Raw genomic sequence first — 22,293 nt, forward strand, 5'->3', positions numbered from 1 at the left:
AATTCATAAACAACCCTCTATCATCTTGAGATAATATTAATTAATTGTCTTAACATAAATAAGGAATGCTCACTTGTAGGTATAATAGATAATACGTGATGAATTACTGTCGAATGAGGTTATTACTACCGCCGCTGCTAAATGGTCAAATGTCGGGAAATTTCCTTGTAGACTGGGTAACACGCCACTACCGAAAAGGAACGTACAATTGAAATGTAGAAGAGCAGAGATACGGTCAGATAATGGTAAATTCGTTGGTCTATCTTTCCATATATTTTTAACAAATATCTATATATTAAAATATGGAGAATGTTCCGAGAGGTATTCCACCATGCATATAGATATTCGAAATCTATATGATTATTTATGAAGTCTGTTATAACCGGTCATTTATTGTTCAAGAGATTAAAAAAATAGACTGTTATATCGGGAGTGTTTTGCTATAAAAGAATCTGTTAAAACCGAAAATTTTAGATAGGAGTTAAATTGAAGTGGGTACGGACCAGACAAATAGTATGTTATATCCGGAATGTCCGTTATAACCGGACTCTATTGTAATTTGTTTTATGATTTTATAATTTAATTTTTCGAATTTTAGTATTTCACCAACATCAAACCGGTCATTTTGATCAGTTTAGTAGAAATAGGTATATTACAAATGTTGGGATTTGTAGTGTTAAAAAATACATAACGACCCAAAAAATTCACACGTGATTCTAAACATAATCAGAAATGAAAATTCAAGTATTCGAACTTAAATAATATTTTATGTATTTCTAACAATATCAAAAAATTGTTGGTAAATCACCACTGATAAAAAAAATTAAAATTACAGATAAACTTCAGTTACTATAGCACAATAGCTGTAATATGAATACAAAAAAATTTGACACGTTCGTACTACCGGAAGTGTTGATGACCTGACCAGAAAATCGTATTTTATTTATTTTTTTTCTGATAACCGATGCAAATGCGAAAAAGCTGCAAGAGACCAAAAAGTTTTCAAACAAAAAAAAAGTCATTTTATAATGTAGAATCTATCAGTCGTATACCACGAAAAAGTTCTGTGAAAGAAAAGGGGGCAAGATCCCTGAAAAAATATCACCTTGCAGATTATCAAAACCATTTAACATGCCCAATGAGGTAAATCCTACATCCTAAACTATATTGCAAATTTTAACTAAATATTTCAAAAACTGCAGGAATTATAAAGAAAATCAAAATTATCTGAAATTTCAACACTGTAAATAGGAAACGAAGCGCTTGCGGACCTATGTTTATATGAACTTTTAGTTATGAAATAAGTTAAAGAATTATTTCTTTCCGTATATACGTAACATTTAAGAATATCCTATATAATTACATATTTACAACTATGACTGTTTCTTTTTAAAGAAAAGTATGATGTTAATTTGATTTGAGTTTGTTTAGCGGAAAATTTTGCCATAATTGCTTTTTCGTATACATTTTTCGGCTAATTATTAGGTCGTGTAGTATGAAATGAGTAGATTCTCGAAATGCCACATTCAACTGCGAATAACTTCACTCTAAATCTATATTTGGACTTGACTTTTTTATGTCGAAAAGGCACATTCTTCCTCTTTCGATCAGAGTTTAAAGTGTTAAAAATTATTGAAAACTTTTATTTTTATAAAAATTTTTGTGCAGCCATGCAAAATAGTGAAATTCGTGTGTTAATGAAATATAAGTTCCACCGTGGAACCACAACAGCTCAGGCGGCTCGCAATATTAATGATGTGTTTGGTACTGAAATCACTTCACAGCAAACAGTATCTCGTTGGTTCATGAAATTTCGTTCTGGCAATTTTGACCTGAACTAACCTGAACAAATGAACCACGTGGACGACCTGAAACTCAAGTAGATAACGATTATCTGAAAGCCGTGGTGGAAGCGAATCCACGTCAAAGTGCAAGCGAATTATCGTTAATATTCAGTGTAACCAAAAAAACAATATTGACCCATTTGGCTGAAATTGGTAAGGTGAAAAAGCTGGACAAGTGGGTACCGCATGAGTTGAGCGACATACAGAAAGAACGACGTCTCGAAGCTTGTGTTTCTTTGTTGTGCCGGTATAATAACGATCCATTTTTCAATCGGATTGTTACTTGTGATGAGAAATGGATCCTATATGACAATACCAGACTTTCATCGCAGTGGTTGGATCAAGATGAACCACCAAAACATTGTGCGAAAAAAAATCTTCATCAAAAGAAGCTTATGGTGTCCGTTTGGTGGTCCAACGCAGGTGTCATCCATCACAGCTTCATGAAACCTGGTGAATCGATTACGGCTGATGTCTACTACCGACAACTGACCGAAATGATGAGACAACTGACGGTTAAGCAGCCAAGATTAGTAAATCGAAGCGCACCGCTATTGTTGCACGACAACGCTCGGCCACACACCGCACAAGTCACCTTGGCCAAACTACAGGAGTTGGAATTGGAAACTCTTCGTCATCCACCGTATTCACCCAACTTAGCACCCACTGATTACCACTTCTTTCAAAATTTGGATAACTTCTTGGTAGGGAAAACATTCAATTCCGACGAGGCTGTCAAAGCTGCCTTCCGAGAGTTTATCGACTCCCGGCCTGCAGGCTTTTACAGCAGGGGAATCAATGAACTTCCCGTTAAATGGCAGAAGTGTATTGATAATGGTGGTGCATATTTCGATTGACAATAAAAACATTTCATATGAAAAAAAAATGACTAAAGTTTCAATTCAATTCTACTCATTTCATACTACACGACCTAATATTTCATTAACGCTTGAAGAATTTTATTTAGCCAATTCCATTGCTACTTTTAAAGCTTCAACTGTCTCGGAGTATTAAACTTTAAGGATAATAAAAGCTGAAATGCATACATAATTGTTTTTAAGAAGATCTTAGCTAACCAATGACGTTTCATAAGAGGGATGTTCCCATTTAATTTTTTTAAGCTGGAGTATGTGGGGGTGAGAGGGTGAATAGCAACACAATCCTTTATTGGTCAAAAGTTAGCCCCCAAAAAATAAAGATTTATCTGTTTTTGCAAATTTTTTATACTGTAATAGTTTTTGAGATTTTTTAAGTGAATAGTTTTTAAAAAAATCACCCGGTATAAAGGTTAACATAAACTTATCTCAGCAACAAATTGCTGATAAAACCAGTTTTTATGAAGTTCGCATGTCATCCATGCATTTCTAGTGCTCCTATACAGGGTTATTCACCCAAACCGTTCATTAGAAGTTTACTAGGATCTAAAAGTGATATGAATTTGAAAATTTGGAGTTAAGTTAAGTTCGGCATATACTATTTTTTAAAAATATTTTCAACTTGCTGTCACTTCCGGATTAACCGGAAATAAATGTAACTTGCTTATTTCAAATGGAACCCACAGTATATTATTTTATTTTTAGATTCTACGTAATATTTTAGGTACATTTTCTGTATAATATTCTATACTTAGTTCTTACCGTTTTTGAGATATTTGACATTGAATTAAAAACGTGCCTCTGTAATGACCAATTTTAAAATTGCATATCTCCGCAGTTATTAAAGACATAATCACCATATTTTGCAGAATGTCAATACATAGTCTTAGGTTCACACTTTCACTAGTTGTATGGCTTAGTATTATACAGGGTGTCCAAAATTCAGCTCCTAACATTTACATTTTTGAAGTTGCAAAAGTCGTTTTTTTTAAATGGAACACCCTATAACTTTAAGCAGTATCAAGTAGAAAATGTAATTCTCTATCGAACTGTATTAGGGTTACCTATACCTATTCCAAACCATTTTCGAAATAATTAAGTTTATGTGAAACTAGTAGTACATATTCATTCTGGTAAATTTTTATTCTTCGCGTAGTTGGCCGTGGAAAAGAAATAATGACAGTTAATACTTGCATTGCATGTTTTTGTTTTTCGGTGGCTGTTAGTAACAAAATTAAAGTGAAACTTTCAATCAAAATGAAAGAATACACAAACGCTGATATTCTCAATTTGTTTTATATTCACGGAGAATGTTACAAAATATTGGAGAGAACTTGCCGTGTATTTAATGAACGACATCCCCATTTGCCGCCAATGAACAAGACAAAATTCAGGAGAATTGAAACAAATTTTTTACAATTCGGGAAAGTTAGCGCTACAAAAAATGTTCCTAAACCATTGTTGAATAAAGAAGTACATAATAATAATAAATAAGGTTAATAAACTAATTATTGTAACTAAATTTCAACAATCTTCGACACAAAGAAATTGTATTATAATAAATATTCAATATGTTGACCGTTGAAGTTGAAACACTTTAATTTTGTTACTAACAGCTACCGAAAAACAAAAACGTGCAATGCAAGTAATAACTGTCATTATTTCTTTTCCACGGCCAACTACGCGAAGAATAAAAATTTACCAGAGTGAATATGTACTACTAGTTTCACATGAACTTAATTATTTCGAAAATGGTTTGGAATAGGTATAGGTAACCCTAATACAGTTCGATAGAGAATTACATTTTCTACTTGATACTGCTTAAAGTTATAGGGTGTTCCATTTAAAAAAAACGACTTTTGCAACTTCAAAAATGTAAATGTTAGGAGCTGAATTTTGGACACCATGTATAATACTAAGCCATACAACTAGTGAAAGTGTGAACCTAAGACTATGTATTGACATTCTGCAAAATATGGTGATTATGTCTTTAATAACTGCGGAGATATGCAATTTTAAAATTGGTCATTACAGAGGCACGTTTTTAATTCAATGTCAAATATCTCAAAAACGGTAAGAACTAAGTATAGAATATTATACAGAAAATGTACCTAAAATATTACGTAGAATCTAAAAATAAAATAATATACTGTGGGTTCCATTTGAAATAAGCAAGTTACATTTATTTCCGGTTAATCCGGAAGTGACAGCAAGTTGAAAATATTAAAAAAAAATAGTATATGCCGAACTTAACTTAACTCCAAATTTTCAAATTCATATCACTTTTAGATCCTAGTAAACTTCTAATGAACGGTTTGGGTGAATAACCCTGTATACAGTGCTTTCGTAAAGTATGGAATAAATTCATTAATAGTAAAACTAGTATATTTTGGAAAAAATCATCGGAAACGTTGATTTAGTTTTTAAAAAACAAAATTTCTTAATTATTAGTCATATTAATTACGTCATCGCTGTCCGAGATATGATATCATCGACCATTTTTTTAAATGGCAATCTCTATTTTTTTATTTAAAATATTAACCTTCGATCTGTAACGTGATTTATTTTGACATATATGGTAACATCGGTCTGTGAGACCTATTTTAAAAAATGATTTTGTCATACTTTAGGAGTTTTGAAATTGTTTTAAATTTATAGTGACATGATTATACAAATTGTATATATTTATATACAAGGTTATTCACGCTATACGGCGCAGAATATTATGGCTAAAATACGAGGCTTTCAAAAAGTTTCACTTTTGGGCTATATGAGAATCTATTATGGCTACTTTTTAAAATTATTTTCATATTATACAGGGTGTCCCAAAAGCCCTAAAAGTATCAAAGTTGTGTTTTTTAAATGGAACCCTCTGTATATTATTGCATTTTTGGATTCTCCGATCAAAATAAGTGTCTGTTTTAATGAGGTTTACTATACCTAAAACTTAAGGTTTTTTAAATAATTTGAATTTTATCAAAATTGGACCTAATTTTTATGTTTTAAACACTTAAGAAGTATTTAAGTTATGCAAGTGTAATTTACAATGTAGTGTACCAATAGATCATATTTTATATCCCAATCATGATAAACTTGCCATTTTATACAGGATGTGCAAAAATTAAAACTAATCAAATAAGAACTTTAAGTGACTATAATTTGATTAATTTAAATACAATGCTATATTTTTTAACTTACCAGGATATGTAATTTTTAATTACCTATTGAATGGTATTAGGGTGTTCATAACTAAGTCTTCGCGTTTTTACAGAATACGCTAAATAATTGTTTTTTGCGCCATTTGGTGTTATTTAGTTCAAAGTTCTAAATCACATATCAACTATAACATAAAACAGAAACAAAATATTTATAATAGATGTTCGAAATGTCTACCGGCCATTTCTAGGCACTTACAAATTCTTTTTTTTAAATCACTACTAACTCTGGAAAGCATTTGCGGAGTAACAGTTTCAAACGCGTCTCTTATACGTGTTTTCATATCCTGTGAAGTTGTCGGAGGCGTATTGTAGACAATTACTTTTATGTATCCCCACAAAAAGAAATCTAGTGGAGTTAAGTCCGGGGATCTGGGGGGCCAATTTTGAAATCCATTTCTTCCAATCCACCTTTTTTTAAAGTTGGCATTTAAAAATTGCCGAATCTCGCGATGATAATGAGGCGGAGCTCCATCCAATTGAAGCCACATGGTAATTCTAATAGTTACAGGGACTTTTTCTAATAATACTGGAAATTGGTGTAAAAGGAAATTTAGAAACATCACACCATTTAAAGGTCCTTTAAAAAAATACGGTCCAATTAAATATGGGCCCAGTATTCCACCCCACACATTAACGGACCATCTATTCTGATTTCTCATGACTCTGTATTCATGAGGATTCGAATCAGAATAGTAATAAAAGTTATGTCTATTTACAAGACCATTGTTATGGAAAGTACATTCATCACTAAATAGAACTTCATCGAAAAAGTTTTCATTTTCTGCCACTTTATCTAACACCCACATGCAAAATTCTGTTCGGTTGTCAAAATCATATCCATAAATTTCTTGGCAAAGCTGGATTTTATAAGGATAAAAACTATGTTTTTTAAGAATTCTTGAAACACTTGCTTGACTAATATTCGTAACTTCGGGTATCAAATTTTGACTAATATTGGGATTTTCGATAACTGAACCAACTACCATATAAACATTTTCGTTATTTTCAGTGACAAATTTCCTTGTAATGGGTTTCTTGTAACTGACACTTCCTGTCTCTTGAAACTGGTGCAATAATTTTTCAAAAACGGCTGGCTTAGGACGTTTTCTTTCGGGAAACCTTTGAGCATAAACTCGAGAAGCCAATAAACAATTCTTATGACATTCTCCAAGAATAAAAATCATGTCAATACGCTCTTTTTTTGGGTAAATCTTCATTTTAACTATGTAACACCACAACAATATTTCAAATAACAAACGATCTAAGCGTCCAAAATTACGAAAAATAATACCATTCTAGCAAAAACGAAAAACAAACTACGCAGACTAAACTGAAAGATTAAATAAATTATCTGACATTTTGAAATTATACATTGGAATTTTGAACTAAATAACACCAAATGGCGCAAAGAACAATTATTTAGCGTATTCTGTAAAAACGCGAAGACTTAGTTATGAACACCCTAATACCATTCGATAGGTAATAAAAAATTATATATCCTGGTAAGTTAAAAAATATAGCATTGTATTTAAATTAATCAAGTTATAGTCACTTAAAGTTCTTATTTGATTAGTTTTAATTTTTGCACATCCTGTATAAAATGGCAAGTTTATCATGACTGGGATATAAAATATGATCTATTGTTACACTACACTGTAAATTGCACTTGAATAATTTAAATACTTCTTAAGTGTTTAAAACATGAAAATTAGGTCAAATTTTGGTAAAATTCAAATTATTTAAAAAACCTTAAGTTTTAGGTATAGTAAATCTTATTAAAACAGACACTTATTTTGATCGGAGAATCCAAAAATGCAATAATATACAGAGGGTTCCATTAAAAAAAACACAACTTTGATACTTTTAGGGCTTTTGGGACACCCTGTATAATATGAAAATAATTTTAAAAAGTACCCATAATAGATCCTCATATAGCTCAAAAGTGAAACTTTTTGAAAGTCTCGTATTTTAGCCATAATATTCTGCGCCGTATAGCGTGAATAACCCTGTATATAAATTAAAAAAAAAATATACGTACAGTGTGTCCGGGTTAAGGATTTAACACTTTCGTAAAACCTTTATTTCTTAATCGATTTTGACGTTTTTTTTTTGTTAATTAGATATTCAAAATGTGCATTCGTCTAATGGATACGATCCCTCTTTACCCATAATCATAACCAATTGCGTGCATTTTTATGGGATCAAATTTCGGAAAATACTATTAGGGCTTTTATTGGGATAAAAACGAAAACAGATTCTTAATTAGAATGACCTAAAACTTACCTGTTCCGATTTTCATTTTTCTACTGTACAGGATTTTCGAGAAAATCAATAAAACATGTTTTTTACGTAAACAAATTTTAAAATTGGCAAAAAAATTTATTTTAACAATAATTAACTAAATTTTGATATTTTCAATCAACCCTCCAAATTCTCGTATACATTTTTCAATACGTCGACGATTATTTCTCAGTACTTTACTTAGTTGTTGTGGAGTTATGCTCTGACAAGCTTCTCTACTAGTAATACGAGCACAAAACGTAAGATTTTTTTTATTCCAGAATACAAGTTGTTGGAGAACATTGCAATTTTGTTCTTTCAATTATGCCAAAGTGTTTTAAACATTAGACAGATATTTTTAATTCATTACTTTGCTTCCTTTTTCCTTTGCTACCTGTAATGTATGCGGTATCCACAATTTAAGTGTGCCGTGAAAACGAACAATATATTGCTATGGTTACGAACTGCTAGGTACTAACTGTTGGTTTGCTGTTCGTAACATAATCAATTTCACAGAAGTAAAAAGTTCGAAAAATGTCTTATTCGCTGCAAGAAAAAGTAGAAATAATAAGATTAGTTGGTGATGGGACGCGTTCTTTTCGTGAAGCAGCAAATGAATTTAATCGACGACATCCAGAACGCAATATTAGTCATGTAACAGTCGCAAATATCAACAGACGTTTTGATCGTTATGGGACAATTGTAAAACTACCGGACCAGCAACGTAATCGCGAGCCTCAAACAAACCAAATAATTTTAGATTACTTTAATACCAATCCGCATTCAAGTCTGAGGGATGCTAGCAGAAATTTAAACATTTCTAAAACTCATATCTGGGAATGTTTAAAAAGAAGTGGTAAGAAACCTTTTAAACCAAAATTTCTTCATTCACTTGAAGCTGGAGACCAAAATCTAAGAATGGAGTTCTGTTTATGGCTCCAGAGTATGTATCAAGATGATCCTAACTTTTTAAAAAACATCCTATACACCGATGAAGCTATGTTTAAGACAAATGGTGTAGTATCGACACAAAATTGTAGAATATGGAGTGATCAGAACCCGAATTGGATAATCGAATGTAAACGACAATACTCCTCAAAAGTAAACGTTTTCTGTGGTGTCTTAAATCAAAAGATTATTGGGCCATATTTTTTCAACGAAAATTTGAATGCTGCTCGTTTCCTGAGGTTCTTACAAAATGAGTTTAGTGACGCACTTGATGAGCTTCCCCTGAGTTATCACTACAATTTACATTTACAACTTGATGGAGCTCCCATTCATAATGTGGTTAATGTGAGAAATTGGTTAAATGATAATTTTCCCAATCGCTGGATCGGACGAAATAGTCCTCTTATTCGTTGGCCACCAAGATCTCCGGATATCACACCCATGGATTTTTTCGTTTGGAGAACAATAAAAAATAAAGTTTATGCCACAAGACCCCGGACCCGAGAAGAGCTTTGTGCGCGTATTAGAGAGACTTGTCAGAGCATAACTCCACAACAACTAAGTAAAGTACTGAGAAATAATCGTCGACGTATTGAAAAATGTATACGAGAATTTGGGGGGTTGATTGAAAATATCAAAATTTAGTTAATTATTGTTAAAATAAATTTTTTTGCCAATTTTAAAATTTGTTTACGTAAAAAACATGTTTTATTGATTTTCTCGAAAATCCTGTACAGTAGAAAAATGAAAATCGGAACAGGTAAGTTTTAGGTCATTCTAATTAAGAATCTGTTTTCGTTTTTATCCCAAAAAAAAGCCCTAATAGTATTTTCCGAAATTTGATCCCATAAAAATGCACGTAATTGGTTATGATTATGGATAAAGAGGGATCGTATCCACTAGACGAATGCGCATTTTGAATATCTAATTAACAAAAAAAAACGTCAAAATCGATTAAGAAATAAAGGTTTTACGAAAGTGTTAAACCCTTAACCCGGACACACTCTATATATATACAGGGTATTTCAAATTCGACCCTCACTATTGGGATCTCGGAAACTAGAGGAGATACGAAAAAGTTTAAATAGGGGCAAAGTTGCGCAATCTAGTGCTTGATCGAATACCGTTTTCAAAATTTTAATTTTCCGAGTACTTCCGGAGATATCCGAGAAAAACTAAAAATTGGAGAATCCATTTTTATTTTTTTTTTAGCGTTATTTGACAAGAAAGGTTAAATCCGTAAGCACATTTTCATTGTCACTTTTTCTCAGCTACACAATGACATATTCAAATTTGCGATCCGACGTTTCGTCTTTCGGCTACCATCATCAACTTTATTTTTTCTTATGGGCGCCATATTGGATTTTTCGACAAAAAAATAGTGCGTTTCATTCTGAATTCATTGATATAGAACTTCTTATAATTTACTTTTTTAAAAGCCGAAATATTTAAATAAAAAGAAATATTACATAGTTGGCCTTGACTCCATCGAAACACTTTCTTTTGTTCGCGTTATATGACAGAACTTCTCAAACGAATTTAGAGCGTGTGCAGATTTCCAATGAAAATGAGTTTCCGAAGTGAAGAAAAACGAGATATGTTAAGACTTTATTACAAATTTGATAGGAACAGTACGAAAACAGCTCAAATGTATTTTGAGTCATATCCGGAAAGACAACAGCCGCATAGAACATTATTTAAAATTTTGGACGAACATTTAGCTGAGTTTGGTGCTTTTGAAAAACCTAGGATGAAGTATGGAAGCAGAATGAAGGAAGATACTAGAAATAACCTACTGGCAGAGACAAAACTAAATTATTATTAAATGATACAACAAGTGTTCAGATTGACGACCTTCCTCCTGCATACATAAACGAACACGTCTATTTAAATTAGTGACAGCCCTAATAATATTTCTCCTTCTGATTACTCTACATTGTGTAATGATGTTTTCTTTAAATTCTTCTATTGTGTTATAATCTCGATTCTCATATATTCTATTTTTCAAAGTGCCCCACAAAAAAGTCGTCAATTTGAGCACTTGTTGTAACATTTAATAATAATTTAGTTTTGTCTCTGCCAGTAGGCTATTTCTAGTATCTTCTTTCATTCTGCTTCCATACTTCATCTTAGGTTTTTCAAAAGCACCAAACTCAGCTAAATGTTCGTCCAAAGTTTTAAATAATGTTCTATGCGGCTGTTGTCTTTCCGGATATGACTCAAAATACATTTGAGCTGTTTTCGTACTGTTCCTATCAAATTTGTAATAAAGTCTTAACATATCTCGTTTTTCTTCACTTCGGAAACTCATTTTCATTGGAAATCTGCACACGCTCTAAATTCGTTTGAGAAGTTCTGTCATATAACGCGAACAAAAGAAAGTGTTTCGATGGAGTCAAGGCCAACTATGTAATATTTCTTTTTATTTAAATATTTCGGCTTTTAAAAAAGTAAATTATAAGAAGTTCTATATCAATGAATTCAGAATGAAACGCACTATTTTTTTGTCGAAAAATCCAATATGGGGCCCATAAGAAAAAATAAAGTTGATGATGGTAGCCGAAAGACGAAACGTCGGATCGCAAATTTGAATATGTCATTGTGTAGCTGAGAAAAAGTGACAATGAAAATGTGCTTACGGATTTAACCTTTCTTGTCAAATAACGCTAAAAAAAAAATAAAAATGGATTCTCCAATTTTTAGTTTTTCTCGGATATCTCCGGAAGTACTCGGAAAATTAAAATTTTGAAAACGGTATTCGATCAAGCACTAGATTGCGCAACTTTGCCCCCATTTAAACTTTTTCATATCTCCTCTAGTTTCCGAGATCCCAATGGTGAGGGTCGAATTTGAAATACCCTGTATACAGGGTGTTAGTGAAATAACTTTCGTAAATTTAACCAGTGATTACGAACATCATTTTGAACAAAAAAGTTCCTTACAACAGGGGTCGTAAATACAACCATTTCCCTGGAAAATCAACAAAACATTTTCTGAGAATTGGCAACGTTGCCTCGTATTTATTTCATTTTCACACGTACCTAAGTAGCCGCATGAAGTGGGTTTGCTTTTTTACACGTTTTTTTTGGGTCTGATAGATTTTACAGTACATAATTAATAAAATGCACTAAATTCATGGAATTTAAAAATTGTATGATTCTTATTTTATTATTTTGAAAATCCATTTATCTTTAAATTATTGTTATCATCTTTAATTAGCTTAACATGACAGATTACATATTTTGCACTACTTATATTACACTCAAAAACACAAATTTATGATTGTTTTTTGCTACATTAAATGTTCTAAATGTTCACCATTTGAATCCATGTATGCTCTACTCCGGGTACTCCTTGTTGAACTCTTTTGAACAAGGTTTAAAATTTGTTCTTCGGCTTCAGAACCAACTTCTCTCTGTCGACTTCGTGTCCTTGATATAAAGAAATAACACTCACTGTATCCAGAAGATTTTGGGAAACTCGCACAAATGTTTGTCGAGCTGGAAGTTTTCTTTCTGGATAAGGATTACCGTAAATGCGCCTAACTTCTTCAGAATTTTGTAACGCCCCTACATAGATCAAAAGCATGTCATGATACTCGCGTACAGAATACATTGTCACTTAGGTACTGTCAATAAGTCGGAATAAAATCACTTAAAGCTCGCCCAAATTAACTTTGCGGATAATCTGTTACGTGTACCGACAGAAGATGCATTCAGCGAGACCGAAAACACACTAAAATATTAAAAGTATGGAAGGACATGGAGTCCATGACAAATTTGAAAAATAACGGTGGTTTTTGTCTTATCCTTTCTCGATGGTCACTAATGAGCTCCACATGTCCATGGCGCCAGGCATCTTTGCCCAGGATCATATGTCACATAAAATGGGATAAAGTACAGATGGTTACATAATTCATGTACTATTGAGGTACTAAGTTAATTTGTTTACTGCGCATTCGAATGCCTTATCACTTCACCCGCAACGTGGGTGAGCGACCCTCTTAAAGGCCATAAAAAACAACCATAACGAAAATAAACTTCTCTTCCTCGGTAACGTTCAGTGCGGCGTTGCCACTTACGTTTTTTTTACCGCCTAAGTTATTAGTTAAGTTTTCAATTGCTTTTAGCAATGTTATTGTTGAATAATTTTAAGTTTTTTTGTTACACGTCAAACAACCAAAATGTGTCAAGTACATTTTTCCACATTTTATTTAAATTTTAAACTTTATCATAGGTTCGGTTCCATATCATCGGTTACCAACTTTGATATTTTTTTTTGAAAAAACTATTAGGTTTTCGACCCCTCTTGTAAGGAACTTTTTTGTTCAAAATGATGTTCTTAATCACTGGTTAAATTTACGAAAGTTATTTCACTAACACCCTGTACATACGTTAATATTTTTCTCCTTGATTGTCTGGTATATCATGTCCATTGCCCCTCTCCTCCCCACATTTGTCTGTAGTATTTTAACCTTTATAAGGTATTCGGGTCAATTTTGACCCATTTTAGAAAACAAACATATTTTTATTTTTAAATAAACTTTATGAGTATTTGATACTTTATGACTTTTATTAAAATTTTAAACTCAATACATATCCTAGGTGACTCAAAAAAATTATTTAGAATTCATCAATTAAAAATTGTTTTTACTTTAAATGTCTTCGGGTCAAATTTGACCGAGGGCTATCTAAATACTATTTTGTTTGTCATATGTTATAAATTAATTATATCATAAATATCAAGTACCTAGTAATTGTTTATTATTGTTCCTTTATATTTATGTAATTGGCTGGTGACTCTAAAAGTTCTTATAAATTATTTTCCTTAGAGAAATACGAGTTGATTAGTGTTCTGCAGCGGAATTGTTTAGTCTAGAGTAAACAATTTATTAGTCAATTATGATTGGAATAAAAACAAAGAAAGTTATAGCAAGGGTTGCTGGTGTGGCAACCTAAGATTTTAGGATTAATATTTGGTTACACTGAAGACTGTGGTGTGAATAAAGTCAGTAATTTTCATCGTCTGTAGTACACGTTATTTTTTGTTGTATCGTTCTGTCTGCAGCACAAACACGTCTTAGTTTGAAAGTTGAACTAATTATTTTGTTTTGGACATGAAGTATAGTGAGAGTGACAATGAAGTGTCAGACGAAGAAGAGTCTTGTTCTGAGTGTGAAGATTATGTGGAACAAGCTGAACTATATGATTCTTCTAGTGATAGTGATAATGAAACTACGCTTGGTGAAACAATGACTTCAAAAAATGGTCAAATAAAATACTCTAAGGATCCATACACTAACAAGTTTGGAAGAGCTTCGAAGAAGAACATCATCAACATGATGCCAGGATTGACACGTTATTCTTGCTCAAGAATCACAGATAAGGAAATATCAAGTTTTGAACAATTTTTCCCGCCTCCACTGTTACATACTATTTTGAAATATACCAATATTGAGGGTAAACGAATATTTGATAAAGAGTGGACTGATGTTGACAACATCGATATGTTCGCATTTTTTGGATTGCTTTTATTAGCTGGCGTGTACCGTTCTAATAACGAAAGTACCGAAAGTTTATGGGACTGTGAGAAAGGCAGACCTATATTTGGAGCAACCATGTCGTTGAAAACTTTCAAAAAAATATCAAGAGTTATAAGATTTGACAATAGACAAACTCGGAGTGAAAAGCGATTGTTAGACAAATTTACTCCAATTCGTGAGTTGTGGAATCAATGAGTTGAGATATTGCCGAAACTATATAATCCTTCAGAAAATGTAACAGTGAATGAACAGTTAGTAGCATTCAGAGGAAGGTGTCCATTCCGACAATACATGCCCTCAAAACCAGCTAAGTACGGTATAAAATTTTGGGTACTTTGTGATTCTGCAACAAGTTATGTTTGGAGTATCCAACCGTATACGGGTAAAGAAATTGGAAGCATTCCTGAAAGAAATCAAGGTATGCGTGTTGTTCTTGATTTGATAGTTGGCTTGAAAGGTCATAATGTCACGGTTGATAATTTTTTCACATCTTATCAACTTAGTCAAAAATTATTAGAAAAACAGATTACCTTAGTAGGAACTATACGTAAAAATAAACCTGAATTACCACCAGAAATAACGACCACGAAAGGCAGACCAATATATTCATCAAGTTTTGCTTTCACCAAAGAAACAACCCTTGTGTCTTACATCCCTAAAAAAAATAAGTCCGCAAATCTTTTGAGCACATTCCATCATAGACCAGATGTAAGTAGTCGCACAGACAAAAAACCTGTTATAATATTAGATTATAACAAATGTAAAGGAGGTGTGGATACATTAGATAAAAGTGTATCGTGTTACTCTTGCAGAAGGAAGACAAATCGATGGCCTCAAGTAGTATTTAGCAATATGTTGGATATATCAGCATTTAATGCTTTTGTATTATTCACAGCTGCTAACCATAACCATAACTGGAAAGAAGGTTGCTTTGCTAAACGGAGACATTTTTTAGAAAATTTAGGAATGCAACTTATTACCCCCTATATAAAAAAAAGACAAACCCTACCACGAGCACCTTTTTCACAAGAAATAGCAAAGAAAATACGAGGCTTCAGTCAATGAGAACAACAACCATCAACTTCAAATCAATCGGAAGAAAACACAACAGAACCAGTAAAAAAAACAACCAAGAGAAGTCGGTGTCAATTATGTCCCAAAACAGATAATAAAACGCCATTAATTTGCGTTTCATGCAAAAAATTTGTATGTAAACAGCATTCTAAAACAATAGTTTTATGTACCCAATGTAATGATAACTAACTTTGTAAAACTGCTATTTATGTTATTAATATTAGCTTTTTATTATTATTTTATTTTATATTATATTATATTATATTATATTATATTATATTTTAATTTATTTTATTTTATATTATATTATATTTTATTTTATTTTATAGTTTACTGTTTTCTTTTTTAAATATTAATAAATCGATCTATAAATAATATTTTTCTTTTATTAAAAATAATTAAGTTTAATTTGAACCAATACATTTCAGTAAATATTCGAACTAAATCCACGCAATATAACTACAATGGTCAAATCTGACCCGAAAACCTTTTACGTCAGTAATATTGAGGAACTTATGAAGGTTAATTTGCATTTGTCGTTGTTGGTGGTTTCCTTTTTTTTTCGTTTTCACCTCTTATTTTATCAACCAGTTCTCTGTATCATCTGCAGCTCATGTCTGTTCTATGTCCCTCTTCCTTGCAAGTCATGTAGTACGAGGGTTCGTCGTAGTCCTTCATCGTGTGTCTCGCTTTACAGACACTTTTTTCTGAACCCGTTTTATCTCTGCACGCTTCCGTCCTGTGCCCCATCTTGAGGCAATTGTTGCACCTGCTCAGAGTTATTTTCTCTATTATCCTGCATCTGTTCTACTTTATTTCCATTCTCCTTTCGTTGAGCAGTTTATTTTCGTTTTTTCGGTAACTTCCGTGTAAGCATACCTCATCCCTTTTCTGTTCTCTTCCTCAACTATCTTTACAGTTGTTTCGTGTTGTTCGTCATTTTCTTCTTCTTCCTTGTACTTGTCTATTTCTTGTTTTATGTATTCCTCGCATATTTCCTTAGTTAGGTCTCTTATTATCAATTGTTTTTTCTTCGTTATTTTTTCCACTCTGGCCTTCCCGTCGAGTTCCCTATTTATTTCACGTTTTATTATTTCTATTTTGCCTGGTTCTTTGCTGACGATCTTCAGCTTTGGGAACCCCTTCTTCGTCGTTTCTTGTCTAGCTATCTATCTTAACGCCGTAGTCCTTTATTTGTATCTTGTTTCTCATTTGTTTCACTGCGTTCGCGTATTTCTTGCTCGTTTCCTCTCCCTCTCCACCCGCTCTGATCTCTATGGTTTCGTTGTACCATTTGTTTGTGACGTTCTTCGTTTATCCCGTCGCGCTTCCCTGATTCTTTTTCCTATAGATGATTACTTCAATGTCCTTCTTTCTTGTCTCGTTTTCAAATGCTTTTCTTATTATTGTTCCTTTTATGTTTACTTCCATTGCGATGGCGATTTTCTCCATGTCTTTTTTATTCGTTTTTTCCAGGATTTTTTAAACTATTTCCCTCACATTGAGTAGATAGTCTTCTCTGCTCCCTCCTTCCCTTTCTTTACTGGTCATCCCCATCACTCACCTGATCTTTTCTATCCTCTCGTCATCATCTTCGTCCTCTTCTATTTTGCTCGAAATTACCAGCATTCTTCCATCTTTAATTTTTCCTTGTACTATCTTTTCTTTCGCTCGGGGGTTTTCCTGAATTATCATCTTACTTAGTCCTCTTTCCGTTCCCATATCCTGATCTATTACAATTACTAAGTCTTCCGTTGCCGCTTCGTTCAGCTGTAGCGGATTTCCGTATTTGATACTAGTTTTTTGATACATAGCTAAATGTCAGTCTTCCTTGACTAGATCTACATATTTCTCGTCGCTTGTTTCCGTCCCTATCAGTTGTAGGATTTGTTTTCCTTCCTCTTTTCCTCCAGCTTCAGTTTGGCACCCGATCGTTGCCTTCTCCACTTCCATCACTGCTGGTTCCTCTTCCTGTAGGTTTTCTATGATTTTGCGCATTTTCCGACAGTTCAGCCTTTTAGCTTGCACTCTCAAACTAACCGCAATATCTTTCATTTCCTTTTTTGTGTTCCTGTTATCTCTCATGAAATTGTTCAATTTTGTTACTTTTTTCGCCAATTCTCTTATCGTATCTACTATTTCGTTTGTTTTCTTGTCTCTATCTTCTTCTTCGTTTCTTCCATTACTGGGTCCTTCTGACGATCCTTTTTTTTCCTATTTCCGTCCTTCTCTTCAGTTGGCTGTTCCAAGTCTTGACTCTCCTCTCCTTCTCCCTTTTTTCCTGCTGTAGTTCTTGTGGGCGACCTCCTTAGGGAAGACCTCCTGAAGATGTCACTTTCTACGTTCCGCTTAGTTAATTTCACGTAGATTTCTTTTTCCGTCTTCAAACCATTCTTGACTTCAATCGATTGATTGCTCCCCCCAGAATCCGTGGAGCAACCTGCCAAAGCAGGGCGGCATTTCCCGTTTCCGGTACCCGGCTGGGATATTTTTATTTTATCCATCGACATTGTTCATACCTCCATTTTGCATTGTTACCCTACTGCAAGGAGTTTTTGAGAGTTTTCTCCCTGGTGTGTCTTTCTTAGTTCTTCTCTTCTCCCTTCGCTTTTCCGACAAGATTAGACTTACTAGTAGCTACGCCACAACCGACGTGGTCTTCGGGATCATTGGAGTCGTACAAGCCCTCCCACTGCGACAAAGTGGAGACACTTCAGGAGGGCTGCCATATAACCTACTTATCGCACTATTGACTGTGATGCACATGTAGTTGTAATGCACCTGTGACACCTATGTTGGGGTCAGTCCTAGGGCCTTTTTTGTAGATGAATGTAATCCATCCTTCCTTCCATTGTTTTGGAGTATCATCCCCATATATAAAATTTTGAAAAAGTTCCGCAATTATTTGTAGTAGTATACATATACGTATAGGAGCCGTATTTGAGGAGTTCGATTGGTATATTTTCGGATTCCGGTGCTCTTCCGTTTTTTGTTGTTTGGAGTGCTTTCCATATCATCTGTGCTGTTATCTTGCTATATAGGCTTTGCTCGATGCAGTTTCCGGGGTCATATGCTGAGTCTTTCGTACTTGTTTCTAGCAGCTCCTTACTATAGTGTTCCTTCCATTCCTCGATTGTAATTATGGGTAGACTGTACTTTGTAGAGTTGCCCTTCCGTAGTGATTTTATTAGGCTCCATGCCTTTTTTGATCTTGAACTGCTCAGATATGTTTCAACTTCTTGACATCTCCTTTGCCATGTTCTGTTCTTGTTTTCTGTGAGCTCTTGTTTGTATCTCCGTTATACCTATTGTTCGATAGATATTTCTGTGGATGGGGTCTTTTGAGCTTAGCCACTTATTGTATGCTTGTTATTTTTCTTCTATACTTTCTTGCAATGTGATATCCCAAGTTATTGATTGGTTTTTACGGTCTTCTTTCTCCCGCTTGTCAAGTGCTTCTACTGCTGCCTGATGTGTGGCTGTAATTACCTGGTCGTATGTCTTTACTGCTTCCTGTTGTTTAATAATATTTTGTAGTTTTTGCGTCAATCTTGATTGGTAGAGATATTTGATGCTGTCATCTTGTAGGCTTTCTATGTTATATTTATCTTCTTTCTTACTATTGACTGGTTGTTTATTTTGGTGTGTTTTAAGTATTGCATATCTTATGGGTATTTCAATTATTAACTTCAGCAAATAATGGTCTGATCCGCATTCATATCCTGTCATATTGTATTTCTTGGTTTTAACTTTGAGTTCTGTTGTATTATTACATAATCTATGATAGATTTTTAGTTGGCGGGTCTTTTGGTGCTATGTATATTTGTGTTCGAAGAAGCCATTTGTGACCTTTAGCTCGTTCATTTCACTGAGGTTTATCAGTTTCTGTTAATTATCATTTATCACCTCTCCACCAAATTGTTCAATAATTTTGTTGTTTTGCGCGCTCCCTGTTCTAGCATTCAGGTCTCCTAATATGATTATTTCTCTTTCGTTACCTGTTCTGTGTATAGCATCTTGTAAGAGATTAAAGAACTAATCCTTGTTTGAGGATGTATCATCATTCGTGGGTACATACACTCCTATTATGGTTAATCTTCGGCCTGCAATCTTTATGTTTACTGCTACCATCATCTCATTTATGGTCTCCCTGGAGGTTATGTTTTTCTTGAGAGATTTATGTGTATAGATACTCCCTTTTTAGCTCTTTCACGGTTCAGTATTCCACTATAGATGCTAATAAAATCGTCCACCTCTTCTACACTGTTACCTTTCCTCTTAATTTCTGAAATCACTGCTATATCCATTTTTGCATTTCTTAATGTTGCAACCACGTTATTTGTTTTTGTGCTTATTCCACGCACATTCCATGTACTGAAATTTTTAACCTTAAATCATCGCTTAGGTCGTCTCCGTCCGTCCAGTCTATTCCGACGCTGATCCTTAGGTGTTTTAACATGTTTCCCTTTTTCCGGGGGACGGGTTGCTAACCCGCTGCCCCAACCCTCCTTCTTTATTCGGGCTTGGGACCCGCATCATACCCCTTCGAACTACTCGACCCACCCGATGATACATAATGGCGAAGTTACAGAAAATTATGACAAAGAATAATGTGATTCCAATGGGTAAAAGCGGTTTTATCTTGTCTTTTCTTGTTGGGTCTTAATGGGCTCCAATTGTCCATGGCGCCAAGCATCGTTACATAGGATAATACAATTACATAAGATGGAATGAAATCCAGATGACCATACAATAACACAGATGGCCCTATAACGACAACAATGACTACATAACTCATATTGTTAAAATTGTTCAATTTTTTTCGGTTAAAATTTGTTTTAATATTAACTTGTCATACGTCATAAAATTTAGAAAAACACTTTCTATCAAAAAAATGTAAAAAATATATTTAAAATTTTGAAGTTGTACCTGAAGCAGAAGACAAATAAAAAACTTTGACGTCATTCCGTAGTCTGAACAATGTCATTTTATTTGCTTCTTAATTCATCAAAATCCCTTTATAAATACAGTGAAATCTCTTGTTACGGACGCCTTTAATAGATGGACAACTCTCTTGAACGGACACTTTTTTTTTGCCAATTTTGCTTTATTGATTTCTTATATATTCAGCTCTCTCTTGAGCGGATACTCTCTTGGACGGACGCGGTACCAAAATCCAGTCCCATGAAACAGTAAAGTCCTCTCTTGAGCGGACGGAAAACAAAATTTCAACTTGCGCGCAGAAATAAACAGTCGGGGCTTTTTAAGATTCAATGGGTAGTTTCCCACCAGGGCGTGTGGACCTATTCGCGGAAGCAATAATAATTATTTGTAATTTTGCCTGTGGTGTTGTAACATTGCCGACATGTCGGCGAAACGGAACGTTCTAACGCTTAAATAAAAAGTCCAATTAATTGAAACATTCGATAAGGAAAAACTTAGTGTCGGTGATTTAGCAAAAAGCTTTGAAATAGGAAAAACACAGGCAGCTAATATCATTAAAAATAAAGAATATTTATTAAGTAAATTTCGCTCAAATATAAACGTAAGTGAAAAACGAAGCTTTTAAAAAAGAAGAAGATAGAAATATCGATAGGTTGTGTTATGAGTGGTTTATTCGGGCTCGTAGTAAAGGTATTCCATTATCAGGTATGTTCATTATTTTAATTTAAAGCGATTTAACGTAAATAAAATTTTAAATATACAGTGAACTCTCATAACGGACATCTCCCTAAAGCAGACACCCTTCTTGAACGGACGCTTTGTCCTGGTCCCAAAAATTCGTTAAACTACGTTAGATGAATTTTTATCTTCATTTTTCTTAATGTGTATTCATGTTTGTTTATTCTTTCAACAAAAAAAATCCTTCATTTAAATACATATGTACAAGTTTTCTTGATGATTTTATATGATAAAAAAATCTGTTATGCCTGAACGTTTTTCCCTTCGAGCGGACACCTCTTGAGCGGACAAAATTTATGGTACCGTCAGTGTCCTCTTAAGAGGGATTTTACTGTGTATGTATGTTTTCAGGTGTATTACTAAAAACAAAAACCAAGGAAATCGCTGATGGATTAAGTTATAATAATTTTAGTGCTTCAAAAGGTTGGCTGGAAAAGTTTCGTATCCGACACAATATCGCTTTCAGAGTTATATCTGGGGAGGTTGCGAGTGTATAAATCCCAATGATGTTATGACATTTTTAGTCAAAATTCATTCAATTATAAACACATATTCTTCAGAAAATATTTATAACGCAGATGAAACCGGGCTATTTTTTCGTGTATTTCCCAACAAAACATTATATCTGAAACGTGAATGATGCACTAGAGGCAAACTTTCAAAAGTTCAAAACTTTCAAAAAACAATACTGTTTTGTGTAAATATGCCTGGCAAAAATGAAAAACCGTTAGTAATAGGAAAAATAGCAAAATTAAGGGCTTTCAAACATATTAATCTAAATGATTTGCCAGTTACTTGGAAATGGAATAAAAAATCATAGATGACTGGTG

General features: G+C 33.5%; 1 protein-coding gene, 1 long non-coding RNA gene and 2 pseudogenes across 2 annotated transcripts in view; all 4 read left to right on the forward strand.

The window, feature by feature from the left end:
* Positions 1 to 22,293, forward strand: part of LOC136418265 (uncharacterized) — a 42,244-nt gene that overhangs the window by 15,990 nt on the left and 3,961 nt on the right. The window lies entirely within an intron of this gene.
* Positions 1,557 to 2,781, forward strand: LOC136418378 (histone-lysine N-methyltransferase SETMAR-like; annotated as a pseudogene).
* LOC136418306 (piggyBac transposable element-derived protein 4-like) lies at positions 14,282 to 15,772 on the forward strand. The gene is made up of 3 exons (XM_066404337.1): positions 14,282 to 14,846; positions 14,904 to 15,164; positions 15,246 to 15,772. Exons 1-3 carry the CDS (start codon positions 14,282 to 14,284, stop codon positions 15,770 to 15,772), a joined length of 1,353 nt encoding a protein of 450 aa, XP_066260434.1.
* Positions 21,147 to 22,103, forward strand: LOC136418307 (tigger transposable element-derived protein 6-like; annotated as a pseudogene).

The sequence above is a fragment of the Euwallacea similis genome, chromosome 34 (assembly GCF_039881205.1).
Source record: "Euwallacea similis isolate ESF13 chromosome 34, ESF131.1, whole genome shotgun sequence".
Taxonomy (NCBI): Eukaryota; Metazoa; Arthropoda; class Insecta; order Coleoptera; family Curculionidae; genus Euwallacea; species Euwallacea similis.

Coding starts and splice junctions, on each gene's coding strand:
- LOC136418306 (XM_066404337.1), top strand. CDS start 14,282: ATGAAGTATAGTGAGAGTGACAATGAAGTGTCAGACGAAGAAGAGTCT. Junction 14,847..14,903: donor TGACAATAGACAAACTCGGA/GTGAAAAGCGAT, acceptor GGAATCAATGAG/TTGAGATATTGCCGAAACTA. Junction 15,165..15,245: donor TTTGATAGTTGGCTTGAAAG/GTCATAATGTCA, acceptor TTACCTTAGTAG/GAACTATACGTAAAAATAAA.